At 45.0% G+C, this 13,568-nt stretch overlaps 1 protein-coding gene across 14 annotated transcripts in view; it reads right to left on the bottom strand.

Annotated features, from left to right (window-relative positions):
- Positions 1 to 13,568, bottom strand: part of LOC135915563 (receptor-type tyrosine-protein phosphatase kappa-like) — a 682,443-nt gene that overhangs the window by 374,560 nt on the left and 294,315 nt on the right. For 12 of the 14 annotated variants that reach the window (XR_011508500.1, XM_065448678.2, XM_065448676.2 and 9 more), the window contains 2 exons: positions 13,000 to 13,077; positions 12,049 to 12,085 (listed from right to left, as the gene is read on the bottom strand). Coding sequence is in view for 13 of the 14 variants with exons in the window: in XM_065448678.2 (XP_065304750.2) it covers positions 12,049 to 12,085; positions 13,000 to 13,077 (115 nt within the window). In the remaining variant the exon portion in view is untranslated. The remainder of the gene's footprint in view (positions 1 to 12,048; positions 12,086 to 12,999; positions 13,078 to 13,568) is intronic. The other 2 variants (XM_070525412.1, XM_070525417.1) reach the window with 1 other exon arrangement.

The following is a 13,568-nucleotide window of genomic DNA, read 5'->3' as shown; positions in this document are numbered from 1 at the left end:
CCACGCGTTGATGACGCCCTCGACTGCCTCCATGGTGGGAAGTACTTTTCTTCCATCGACCTTAGTTCCGGTTACTGGCAGACTGCGTCGACGACATGGACCCAGAGAAAACCGTCTTTATAACATCCGATGGCCTATACAAGTTCAAATTTATACCATTCGGCTTATGTAATGCACCATCTACTTTTGAATACATGATGGACACACTCCTTTATAAGCTCAAGTGGTCCATCTGTATTTGTTACTTAGATGACGCCGTTGTTTTTGCTCCTACATTTGTCACGCACCCGGAGTGCCTCTCGCTCGTTCTTTCTACTTTGCCCAAATGCTGGCCTTCAACTTAATTCGTCTAAATGTCACTTCAGACGCCGCTAAATTACTATGCCTGGTCATCTTGTTCATTCCTCTGGTGTGCGCCCAGACCCAGGAAAAGCTCGTGCCGTACAGAAGTTTCAAGTGCTATCATGTGCTAAAGATGTCCGGAGCATCGTGGGCCTGTTCTCGTACTACCGCCGCTTCATGCACAATTTTAGTGAGGTCACCAGCCCTCTGCTCTTCTGAAGGCAGACGCCCCATCTTGTTGAGCAACTGAACAAGCAACTGCCTGCTCGAAGCTTATCTGTCTCCTTACATCTGCATTCCTTCTTACGTACTTCGACGAGACTGATCCAAGAGAAGTCCGCACTGATGCCAGGGGTCATGGAATTAGTGCGATTTTCTGCCAACGTCAACGACGCCACGACCGTGTCATGACTACGCCGGCCATCTGCTTTCTCCGGCTGATTGGAATTATTTCAATATTGAAAGTGAGTGCCTTGCACTTCTTTAGACAGTGGCGAAATCTCGCTCTTACCTATGTGCTCGGCCCTTTACATTCACCACAGACCACTATACGCTCTATTGGCTTTGGTCCCTCAAAGACCCTACCGATCACCTAGGTCACTGGGCCTAGTCCCCGTGACCTAGAAATACTTGTTCACAGTTCCTTACAGGTCCGACCGTTTATACAAAGATGCCGACTGCTTGTAGCATCACCCAGACGATGTTCCTGCGACCTATGATTCTTTTCTGTTTTTTCGCTATCTGCTTAGCTGATCTCGCTACCGAACGGCGCCGAGATCCAAGCACGTGGTATCATAAAAAAGTCCACACCTAGGTCATGTGATCCTTCTCTTGGCATGTGCCTACTCAAGGACGGCATTTTATATCAGCATAGCATCTACCACAGTGGATCTGAGATAGTGCTGGTCGATCCCCGGCATCTTCGCACCATTATTCTGTCCAAGCTGCACGATTTACCAACTGTTGGTCACCTCGGGGTATAAGTACGTGCGACCGTGTCCGGCGACGATTCTTTCGGTCTGGTCTGTACCGACCTGTCCGCCACTACGTCGCTTCTTGTGAGGTGAGTTGCGTCAATGCCAGAAGAACGCTGTTAATGCCTGTGCTCCCTGCTGCTTTACTCATACCTCTTGGCGTTCCTACGGAATTTTTCTATCGCATTGGTGTAGACCTCTTGGCACTTTTTCACACATCTGACTTATGCAACAAGTGGATTGTCGTCGCAACAGATTATACAACTTCATTCGCGTTCACCAGAGCCCTTCCAACAGACGTAGCCTACTTCCTGTTGCACAAGGTCACTGTTCACCACGGCGATCCCACTCAACTTCTTACCGACAAGGGTCGCTCCTTCCTCTTTAGTTTTGGGCGACTTCCCCCGTTCTTATTGTCCCATGCATAAATTTACTATTGTATGCAATTCTCAGACGAACGGTCTTAAGGAGCGGCTTAATGGAACAATAATAGACATGCTCTTTACGTATGTTTCTGATGGCCATCGTGACTGGGATACTGCTTTCCCTTTTGTCATAGTGGCGTGCAATTTTCATCACGCCACGACACTGCACGTTACTCGTCATTTTATTTGTTGTGCGGCCGAGATCCGGTATTGCTTTTTAATACAATACTGCATATCGCTCAAGAGTCCGTGTCTCAGTATACAAGCGATGTCATTGCTCGAGCGCAAGAAACGCGCCAAGTTGCTCACCGTCGCCTTTGCGGTTCTTAGAACAAGCGGAAAAGCATTTGTGACAGTAGTTACTTGGACGCCGAGTATATTGCCGGGGATCTTGTCCCTCTGTGATCTCCCACCCGCCGTATCGGCCTCTCGGAAAAACTGATGTCCCGCTACTGGGGCCCTTACCGGGTCCTCTGTCAGGTGACCAACGTAACCTACGAGATGCCTCCAGTCGCACCTACTACTCGCTCCATGCAGACTTCCCATCATGTCGTTCAGGGCAGCCGCCTAAAACGCTACCAGTCCTCTTCTGCCTACAAGGAAGCGGGACGGCGCTTCCGCGCTAAGTGGAAATGAGTTGAGCAGCTCTGCACAAAGCTGAGGAAAATGAGCAAGAGCTTAGGTCTGAAGTGAACGCTTCGATACTAGCTTGCTGTAGGCTTGCTTTTGTCAATTACTGTAAATTACTGCACAGCCTTAAAATTACAAAGCATTATCTGGAAAATCTGGAAAATTTCAACCACCTCAGTTTCTTTAACGTACACCTAAATTTAAGTACACGTGTGTCTTCGCATTTCGCCCCCATCGAACTGCGGCCGCCATAATGTATATGCACTACCCGTCTTTCTTCTTCTCTCAGCAAAAATATTATTCTAAACGTAGCTTAACGGGAATCTTTAGCTCCTACATGGGAAATCAGCAATCCTTTCTTCTGACAACCACTGCACTGCAATTCATTACTTATGCTGAGCTTAAAAGAAACAAATAAAATTAGATTTCAGAAAGCCAATTTTTATTTAGCTTCTAGTTCTTTAAATTTAAAAAAATGCGAAATTTCAAGAAACAATACTCGAAGTATACAACTCTGTACCTCAGCAAATACAAACCCTATCGGAGTTCTGTAAGCTGCACCCAAGATATCATTTCATGCGGACAAAAATGATATATACGGACAAACGGGACGTTGTATTAATGACAGACTTAGGGAGCACGCTAATAGTATCGGTAAGTGTGACAAGGCGCATCTTCCTGCGCACTGTAAAGTCTGTCGTTGTTCGCCATGCTTTGAACAAGCATTGATTCTTGGCAAAAGTAGGGACCAGACTGCAAGGGAGTTGCTAGAAACGTTTTATATTAAAACGAAAGGGTCTGATTGTGTCAGCGATACATCTATCGCATTATATTCCGCAGAAATGTGCTTCATCCAAAGTATGTTATCATGACCATGTTGTTCTGTCACACCTTGGCTCCCTGCGCATGAGCGGAAGTTGTATTTTCTTCTATATGTTTGTTCAGGATGTCATTAAACAGTTGGTAGTGTGGCGCTTCACTGTCTCCCTTTCTTCTGCCCCTTTTCAAGAAATGTATTTTGCGCCACAAAGTATGCCTAGAAAGATATATCATATACCACTCTGAAATACACCACTAACTCCTGAGTATGGCAAACGCAAAATATTTGCAGGCATTGTAACAACTTCACATACGTTATAAATTCATACATCGAATTTGTCCGATTGAGACGCTCCAAGAGTTGCAGTTTAGAGCGATGCGATATCAGTTTTTATCCGAACTAACGGATTTGTAAACTTCCTACTTCTATTCTTTTTTTCAGATTTGTCGATTTCCGATCATTCTTGTCAATAATGCCATGGCCTAAATCAAAATAATTGTTGCAGCGGTCACTGTGATCTATCGTTCTCTCTTGAATGCAGCAATTTTCATTCAGGTCGGTTGAGCAGTTGAGCGATTTTATCAAAAAATAATTTATGCGGTTTACATGTATTTGAGCAGCCGGCATCGAGAAAGGGCCCGAGCTAAAGCTCCCTTTTATTGAATCACACCGGCTCTTAGAAAACATACGAAACATAACGCTGACTAGACAGAAGCCGGCAGCCGCAGTCGAGCACAAATATTTTAAAAAAATACAATGAAGAAATCAACGGAAGCTTTGCGGGAGCCGTCATCCAACCAGACATTTCACCCGGAATCCTAACGAGCTGTCTGGCAAGGTGTCCTGCAATATAGTCGATTTATCGCAAGTCGAGCAAGTACCTGTTTGTCTTGAAGATAAGGCTGATACATAAGCGCGAACGTTTCCAAGTGCCGAGGTGAAGCAACCGTATCAGGGTGCGCTTCTTTTTATCATTTTTTCTTTAGTTGTGCGTCGTTGCATACGTTATGGCGCGAATTTCAGTTTCAGTTTCAGTTTGTTCATTCAGACATACATTGTCTGGGTTGAAAGGACTAAAGGCAGATGAACTCTGCCTGACTAAGGTCCCTCCACCTATACATTTGCTCAGAAGCAGTGAGAATAAAAAAAAAACAATGAATTTGTGCATTAAAACACCACAGAAAGATTTTCATGAACAAAAGTAACATCGCGAGTAGGCATCTTAAATTGAGTAACCGAAACACACAATAAAGCAACAGCAACAACCCCTAACAAGAACAAACGCGTACATAAATGGCAACATATTAAAATGTACAAAGTTTGCGCAAGCATTATACAAAATGTAACATAATCATTCCTAGCAATGTATAACTGTTAAAAAACGCAGTAGAACACACAGGTTATAGAGCAATAAAAACGTTTTTTTTTAAACTCAAGAACTTATTCAGGACAGAGTACCAGATAGTAAGTACATTGTAACATTTTTCTTTAAACTGTGGATAGAAGTGCATTTTTCAATAAGTTCGTGGATATAACTATTGTTGCGGAGAAGGTTAGTTATAAGGTAGAGCAATGTTTGATTACCGTAAATGGTTCTGAATAATGGTATTATAAATCGCTCGTGTCGGAGATCATAAGGAACATTAGTAGGGTAGCACTGAGCCATATAACTACTCAATTCATTTCCAATTTCCTAGCGAATATACAAGGCGAGCTTCAATTTAAAAAGTTGGTTAACAGTAAGCAATCTAAGCTTGTTAAAATATGGCTCAGTGTGTTCAGTTGGTTCCAGATTTTTTATGCAGCGAACAGCTCTCTTCTGTGCAATTTTTAACCTTTCAAGGTTCGTTCCTGAAGTCGTACCCCAGATTAAGATACAGTAATTGAGATGAGAATGAACTAGTGAATAATATAAATGTAGCTTTAGCCAGTTTGGTACCAGAGACCTAAATTTATGTAATACAGAAATTGATCTAGACATACTGGCATGTACTTTGTTGATTTGCGGTGTCCAACTGAGATTTTCATGAAAAAGTACACCTAAGAATGGAATAGTGGAGAAGGAGTTAGTGGTGTATTTCAGAGTGGTATATGATATATCTTTCTAGGTATACTTTGTGGCACAAAATACATTTCTTGAAAAGGGGCAGAAGAACAACGGGACACTCTCGATGTTATTATATTTAAATCTGACAGAAATGGTGTAGTTTTCGCGTTTATTTATGCCATTGAATAAAATTTATTTCGTTTTACTAACGTTAAATTCTAGCTGGTTACACTCAAACCAGTATGAAAGCGATATCAACCACTCGTTCGCCGCGATTTCTAAATCTCTTAAACGGCTGCCAGAGAAAAACAAGCTGGTATCATCCGCATACAGAAATATAGAGGAAGTTTGTGGTACCGGCACGATATCATTTATGTAGATAATAAAAAATAGTGGACCGAGTATAGAACCTTGTGGTACACCGAATTTCAAAGGCTGTAGCTGAGATTTATACCCGTGAAGAAACGTATACTGTAGCCTGTCAAGTAACTGCGTAATAATTGTAGAGCTACCCCTCGAATGCCGTAATGTGGTAATTTTTCAAACAGTATATTATGCTTGACAGAGTGAAATGCTTTTCGGAAGTCTAAAAAAATTCCTAGGGTGAACACCTTGCTATCAATATTCTTATCTAATTTTTCCTTGATACGAAGTAAAGCTGTTTCAGAAGATTTTTTTTCCGCGAAAGCCGAATTGTTCCTTGATAAGCAATTCATGTTCATCAAGGAACTTGGTTAGTCTTGTTTTTATGTGCTCTAAAACCTTTCGGAGTAAGGGTAACACCGAAATCGGTCGATAATTGTTAAGATTATTGAAAGGACCACCATTGTGCAAGACTGCAACCCTAGCTATTTTCATATTAACTGGAAGAATGCCTGTTCATATTGCTCTGTTGCAAATATGTTGCAAAGGTGCTGATAAAAGGTTAGCAACGAAAATAATTGGAGTAGCTTTAATGTCATCGTTACCGGCAGCAGTATTTTTATATAAATTCTTAAGAAAAGAGTTTATCTCTAATTCACTGCAAGGAGACATAAATATAGAATTCGTAATGCAAGAGGATATACATTTCTGTGCATCTAGCTGAGTGCTGGAAGATGAATATGCGCCTGAAGATAAAAAGTGGGAATTGAATTTATTTGGCAAAGTCTCTTTACTGTATTCGACACCATCAGTAATTAGTGTACCAGGGATGCTGTTCTGTTGTTGACCAATAAGCAATCGTAATGTGTTCCAAATTTTGGGGGGGTTACGAGAAACAGCAATAAACCTATTTTTGTAATATTCACATCGAGCTTTCTTGAGATTAGAGTTTAACTTGTTTCGAATTTTCTTATATTCAATTAGAAGAGAGATATCTTTTAGATTAATAAATTGACGGTACATAATATCACGGGCTTTTATTCTCTGAAATAACACTATTTGTTACCCATGGTTTTCCACATTTTTATGTGCTTTTTTCGCATAACGCAAAGGAAAAGCTTCTTCATAGCAACCTTTAACTTTTTGTGGAAAGATGTTGTATGACATGCTTGCGTTTTGTTCCTCATAAACATCCAACCAGTCAACACACTCGATCATCGAGTGAAAAGCAGAGAGACTCATTCGATTAAAACTACGATAAGGTACTGGGGGAATGCGAGCGGGATGTATTTTGTTTTTTGGAACAGAGAAGATACAGAATACAGGTAGGTGATCACTCAGATCGACTGAAAAAATGCCAGGTATAACATCACTTTCATCATGACTAAAACACACAGATCAATCAGACTTTCACTTAATCCTGTTATTCTTGTCGGCGAGCGTATAACTTTTGGACAAGAGAATGACTCAATTATGTCTGAACATTGTCCAGACTGTGCAGTGTCCGTTAGTAAGTCAATGTTAAAATCGCCAACCAGGACAATGGGAAGCATCGCAGAGGACACATATTCAAAAACAGGCGTAATATATTCAAAGAGTGCTTTAGCTTCCCAAGAAGGCGGGCGATAATTTGAAGCAATGACTGCTCCAACACTCTTAACAACGATTGATTCATAATGCGCAGTAATACCAGACCTTTAAACCTTTAAGGGCGATACGCCACGTGGTGGCGAAAAAATAAACTAAACGCATGTCCAGAATTCCTGGGTATGGCGTCGACTATCGCCTTTTAAACAAGACCTCGCGAAGAGACGTCTACTCACTACGACGCATCGATGACGCCTTGGACTGCTTGCATGGAGCTAAATACTTCTCGCGCATCGATCTTCGGTCCGGCTACAGGCAGATTTCAGTTGATGAAATGGACCACGAGAAGAGGGCCTTCATCACACCGGATGGCTTATATCAGTTCAAAATTATGTCCTTTGGCCTATGCAATGCTCCTGCGACATTTGAACGTATCATGGACTCTCTTCTTCGAGGCTACAATTGGACCCCCCTCGTTTTTGTTGTCTTGACGACGTTATTTTTGCTCCCACATTCGGCAGCGACCTTACCCGACTCGCAGCAATTCTTGAGGACTTCCTAAAAGCCGGCCTCCAACTGAATTCCACGAAATGTCAATCAGGGCGCCATTGGATCACCATGTCGGGACACCTCCTTGAGGCATGTGGTGTAAAACGAGATCCGGAAAAAGTTCGCGCCGTTCGCAATTTCTTTGTGCAGCGTTCTGCCTCTGACGTGCGCTGCCTTGTCGGCCTGTGTTTTTACTTTCGCCGTTTCGTCAAAAACTTCGCCGACGTTGCTGGTCCTTTGACAGATCTTCTAAAGAAGAGCATGCCATCCTCATGGGGCCCAGAGCAGGCTCACACGTTCACCGCTCTCATCGGATTTTAGACCAACCCTCCCATACTTGCCCACTTTGATCCATCTGCACCGACCGAAGTCCAATCTGACGCAAGCGGCCACGGCATCGGCGCTGTTCTCGCCCAACAACAGAATGGTACAGAGTGCGTGATAGCTTACACTAGCTGCCTGCTGTCCCCTCGCGAGACAAATTACTCCATCACCGAGCGGTAGTGCTTGGCTTTAGTTTGGGCTGTCACCAAGTTCCGCCCATATTTGTATGGCCGCACATTTTCGTGCGTTACAGACCACCCACCCCGTTCCCTGTTGGCTGTCTTTCCTCCGGGACCTGACAGGACGGCTTGGTCGCTGGGCTTTACGGCTCCAGGAATTTTCATTTATTGTCAACTACAAGGCTCGCCGTCTGCACAAGGACGCTGGCTGCCTCTCTCGTCACCCCATGGATCCTCCTCATCCTTTTGCGCATAATCCGGTGACCTGCGTGATAGCTTTGACTGACATGACATACATGCGTGCTGAACAACAACGCGACGAATCATTACAGTACATCACCGGAGTGCAATTTGGCAGCACCGACGGCACGTGCCGCACGTTCGTGGTGCAGGACGGCATCCTCTACCGCTGCAATATCAACCCTTACGGCCCTGTGTTGCTCCTAGTCCTGCCTCGTCATATGCGATCCGCCATTCTCGAAAAACTTCATAATGCACCGAAGGCAGGACACGTTAGAGTTTTGCCTATATACGACGACGTACGGCGCCGATTCTCATGACAGGGTCTCTACCACTCTGTGCTTCGTTATGTCGCAACTTGCGAATTGTGTCAGCGCTAGAAGAAACCTCCCCTGGCACCTGTCAGACGACTCCATCCAATTGAAGTTCCCTCTGAAAGTTTCGCGTGGGCCTTGACCTGCTTGGCCCCTTTCCGACGACAACTAGAGGGAATGAGTGGATCGCCGTCGCTACTGATTATGCGACACACTACGCGATAAGAAAGACGTTGCCGACTAGTTGCGCAACTGAAGTCGCCGATTTCCTCCTTCACGACGTCATTCTCCACAACGGTGCACCTCGACAGTTACTTAAAGATCACGACCGCTCGTTCTTGTCTCGAATTGTCGACGACCTCCTCCGCACTTGTGCCACTGAGCACAAGCTGTGCACCGCCTACCACCCACAAACGAACGGTCTTACGAAACGCCTAAAGTGAACACTCACAGAGATGCTGTCGATGTACGCCTCCAACAATCACCGCGAGTGCGACGCCACACTGGCCTACGCGACATTCGTGTATAACTCGTCCCGACAAAGCACCCCAGGATATTCACCCTTTAATCTTTTGTATGGTCGCGACCTCATATTGCCGTTTGACGCCATCCTGCCTTCTGTGCCACGTGTTCATCTGAGTGCGCTCGTGAAGTCATCGATCACGCTCACATGGCTCGTAATGTCGCCTCATCTCGCTTATTAATCTCTCAGCGTATACAAAATGAGCGTTACGACCGGTGCCATCGCGTTGTTAAGTTCGCGCCTGGTGCTTGGGTGCACCTTTGGTCATCATCTCGTCGGGTCGGCCTCTCCCAGAAGCTTCTCTGTCACTACAGAGGGTCTTATGAAGTCCTACGTCAATTTAACGACTTCAATTACGAGATCTCTCAGTTACAGTTTGACCCAATTTAAGCCTGACGCCTGTTGACACCATGGACGTTACGTGGCTGAAGCCATACTTCGCCCGCAGTTCGTTGCCTAACATGCGCCGTGACGGCGCTTCAGCACCGGGGGCCCTGCTACGGAAAGATAAAAGAAGATCGCGAGACGCTGGCTGCTGCGTGTGGTTGCTGGTCAGCCACCTTAACCACATTGACTCTGCTTGTACATATATTGTATTGTAAATACTGTCTGTGTAAACATCCCCGCAGCAATATATATATATATATATATATATATATATATATATATATATATATATATATATATATATATATATATATATATATATATATATGAACGACCTGGCATCTATCGGCCATGCAATACTAGTCGTGAAGATCTTGCGGTCTGAATGGAGACGCCAAGCAGGTTCCTACCGATATCTTCTAAATATGCAAGCCTGCACTAGGGCGCACACTTCCTCCCACCAACGTGAGATGCGCGGGCCTTTCACATTGTTGGCGAGCAAACAACGGAGTTTCTCTGGCAACAGGTGCTGTAAAGACTCAGGTTCCGGTCTACTCCGGGCATGCGGGGCCCACAATGCGACATGAACATTGTATGCTGTGTATGCACAACATCGATGTGCACAACGTATGCTGCGTCCTTTCACTTGGCCCAAAGTTCGCCGTGCTACCCAGGAAGTCAAGGTTAGTGCAGCTTTCTTTTTTGCAACAAGTGTTTTGACACGCCTCACCCGTTGCGAGCGACAAAGAGGTGCCATATTTATGCATGCGCAGATGATAACCCCTGGCTCGGGAAGCACATGTATATCAGTGAATCTTTTATAATAATGTTGTTGGGAGTGCAGCGCTCATCGTTGTCTCGACTCCGTCCGTGCCTGTATTTTTATGCGAAGCATATTACCAGAGCTCAACCCAGCTCCTCAGGCGCGGCGGTGTCGCCTTCAATACCACGTGACACCGTGACGTCACGACAGAGGAGAAACGGGGCTCCAACTCGCGCCGTCGCTCGCGGCGTCGCCTTCAAGGCTGACCACGTGACACTGTGACGTCACGACAGAGGAGAAACGGGGCTCCAACTCGCGCCGTCGCTCGCGGCGTCGCCTTCAAGGCTGACCACGTGACACTGTGACGTCACGACAGAGGAGAAACGGGGCTCCAACTCGCGCCGTCGCTCGCGGCGTCACGGCGGTATATAAGCAGCTGCGCTTGCCTCTGCTAGACACTCACGAGGTGAGATGACTCCTGGAGCCAGAGCTGCTCGGTGGAATGAGAAGCGAAGGTTGCGGCCTGCTACAGAGACTGTTTCTAGGTGGCTTTGCTACGGCGCAGCGACTACGCGCCCCGCATCGGACGCGGTGAGCGTCGAGCAACGCAGCGTTCGGCGCGACAACGAAATGTGCGCCTGAGCAAGCGCCGCACGCTTGAGCCGACGCCGACGACACCGGCTTTTCTGCGACACGAGCTCCTTAACGCTGTCACGTTAAAATAAAGGCTAGTATGCTTCGCATCCTGGGCTTAACCTTAGCTAAGCCACAGCCATTTTTTCTGACGCGTGACGCTTTTCAAATATGTGCCAACACGCACAATATCTGACATGAATGAAATTGCACGTATTTCGGTTTGTAAGTACTTAGTTTTAGCTAGTTAAGGTAGCTTTTATACGTCATTTATTAGAATAATCATAACAGAGGTTCACAGAACGGAGGAGGCTTGAAGAAATCTACAATGGTTCAACAGAGTAGGTAACTGGAGCCACGTTTCGACAAGTGGGCCTTGGCAGTCCCCTTGTCGGCTCCAGCGGCATCCTATTTCTACTATTATCTTCATTTATCCATGCAATACATCTCTTTTCTATTATAGGCGAATACGTAAGTAAATATAGGCGAATCAGTAATGTAATAAAATATAATACGTGAGCTCCATTCTCGTTCCTGTATGATGCCAGATTTCAGCACATTTCTTTAAAACCAGTGTTCTTTTCAATGACACAGCAAATTTAACCTGTTGTTTTTAATTATTTTCGCAGTGCAATTTTTAAACACATTTATTTGACCACATGTCTGTCTTGTTTTCATTGACCGTTGGCTTCATGCGGTTGTTGCCTCTATAAAAATCGAGCCCCTTCGATTGGCAACCTATACATACAGGATCAATGGTAGTCTTTTGTCGTTAGGCTGCCTACTTTATTTATTTCTCTTTGTTTACCTTAGCTAATGTTCTAGTGACAATTGGCCCTTTCGGGGGTGAAACGTTTGAAATATGTCAGACGTAAAGCAGCGAGTGCTTATCACCACATATCTTAACTGAGGATATGCGTTCGTGAGAAGCAGACGCGCGCTTCTTACCTTGAGTACAGATGTAGGCCTTGGGCTTGCGGTAACCCTGCAAAAAAAGAAAAAAAAAGAAGCGGCATCGTCATTGTCACGAAATTAGTGCAGATATTGGAATGGCTGCACTTCTCAATGAGGTTCAGTCCAATCAAACATTGTCCATTATGCTTGTTCAGTTCTTTCTTCACGGCGTTAAGTGACAGCTCTCCAATTATAGCATATACATGTATGTACTCTTAGTTTGAAAAGAAAAAAGAATGCTTTTGCAGCCAACCTATCATGCAAATGCCTAACGTTCTGAAATCCACGCAAGCCGGGCAGGCTGTAGAGGCTTCAACGGCCAACTGCAACACATTTGCGGACTGCGTAAAAACAGTGTAAAAATACATCAGATGGAACGGGTTAAGATCTATATACCGCCAAGCTTTAAGTGAGCGCATAAACAGTTGAAACACGAGTCTTTGTTTACTGAATGTCGGCAGAAAGTGAGACGGAAGGCTTTTTCAGGCATTGTTGAGAGGCTAACGAAATGCCGCTGTCATTGCTACGGATGCGCGAAGGCCAGCTTTCTGGTTATTTCTTTTCCAGCCGCCGCACGGCCGGTGCTGCAGCTCTCACCGAGATGATGATTTCTTGGCATCCCATTTGAAACGGGCTGGCAACAAATAGACGCCTAGCCTGCTTGAGTCAATCAGGTTGCGCAGAGGCGAGCACCATCTCGGGCTGTGCAAGGAACCCAGCGGCGCGCGTGCTCCGCTGTGATTGGTTGGCCTATTCATAACAGCCAGGCCGCTGCACCCACGGTAGCGAGGTTCGCAAAGAAAAACTTGGCTTTGATAGTAACCCACATATAGAGGAACCACCGTACAGAATTTACCGTCTGAAATAGGAGCGGAAGCGTCACGAAAAGTTTGCGATCGCCGCTTTTGTACCGAAGCTTAAAGAAATGGCGCCCATACCGCTTACCGGAAGTAACGCACAACGCGCGGCCCCTCGGCATGACCTCCGGGACAATAGGCGGAACGCACGGCTGGCCGCAGCACGCTGAAAAATACCAGAGACGGCATCCTGGGTCCTACATCATAGTGAGAACCAGCAGACCGGTTCCCACGTTGTCTGCGCTGTTTAAAGGCTTCTAACAAGAAAGCTATGCAATTACCAGGCCCACGGCTTTGATAAGGTTCCTTCGGTGATATATGATGCGTGTTGGTTGCGGCAGACATATCATTTGTTTTTTGCAAATATCTTGAAGAAAATTTTTAGCACAGGCATATTTCCTGATTAGATGAAAAATGGCAAAGTAATCCCTGAGTTCGAAAAGGGTTCTCGTGAAAACATTAATAACTACCGCACAATTTGCATTTTGCCGTTTTTTAGTAAGGTCATTGAAAAACTTATTTACACTCGTCTAGTGCCCTATCTCAATAAATATGAACTTCTTTCTCCATTTCAATTTGGTTTTAGGCAGAATTATTCGACGGAATTGGCATTAATTAAGTTCACAGATAAGATTAAACAATTTATTGACGAAGGGT

This window comes from Dermacentor albipictus, chromosome 9, assembly GCF_038994185.2.
Source record: "Dermacentor albipictus isolate Rhodes 1998 colony chromosome 9, USDA_Dalb.pri_finalv2, whole genome shotgun sequence".
NCBI classification, from domain to species: Eukaryota; Metazoa; Arthropoda; class Arachnida; order Ixodida; family Ixodidae; genus Dermacentor; species Dermacentor albipictus.
Note: the sequence above shows the minus strand (reverse complement) of the source record. Positions and strands in the feature narration are given on the sequence as shown.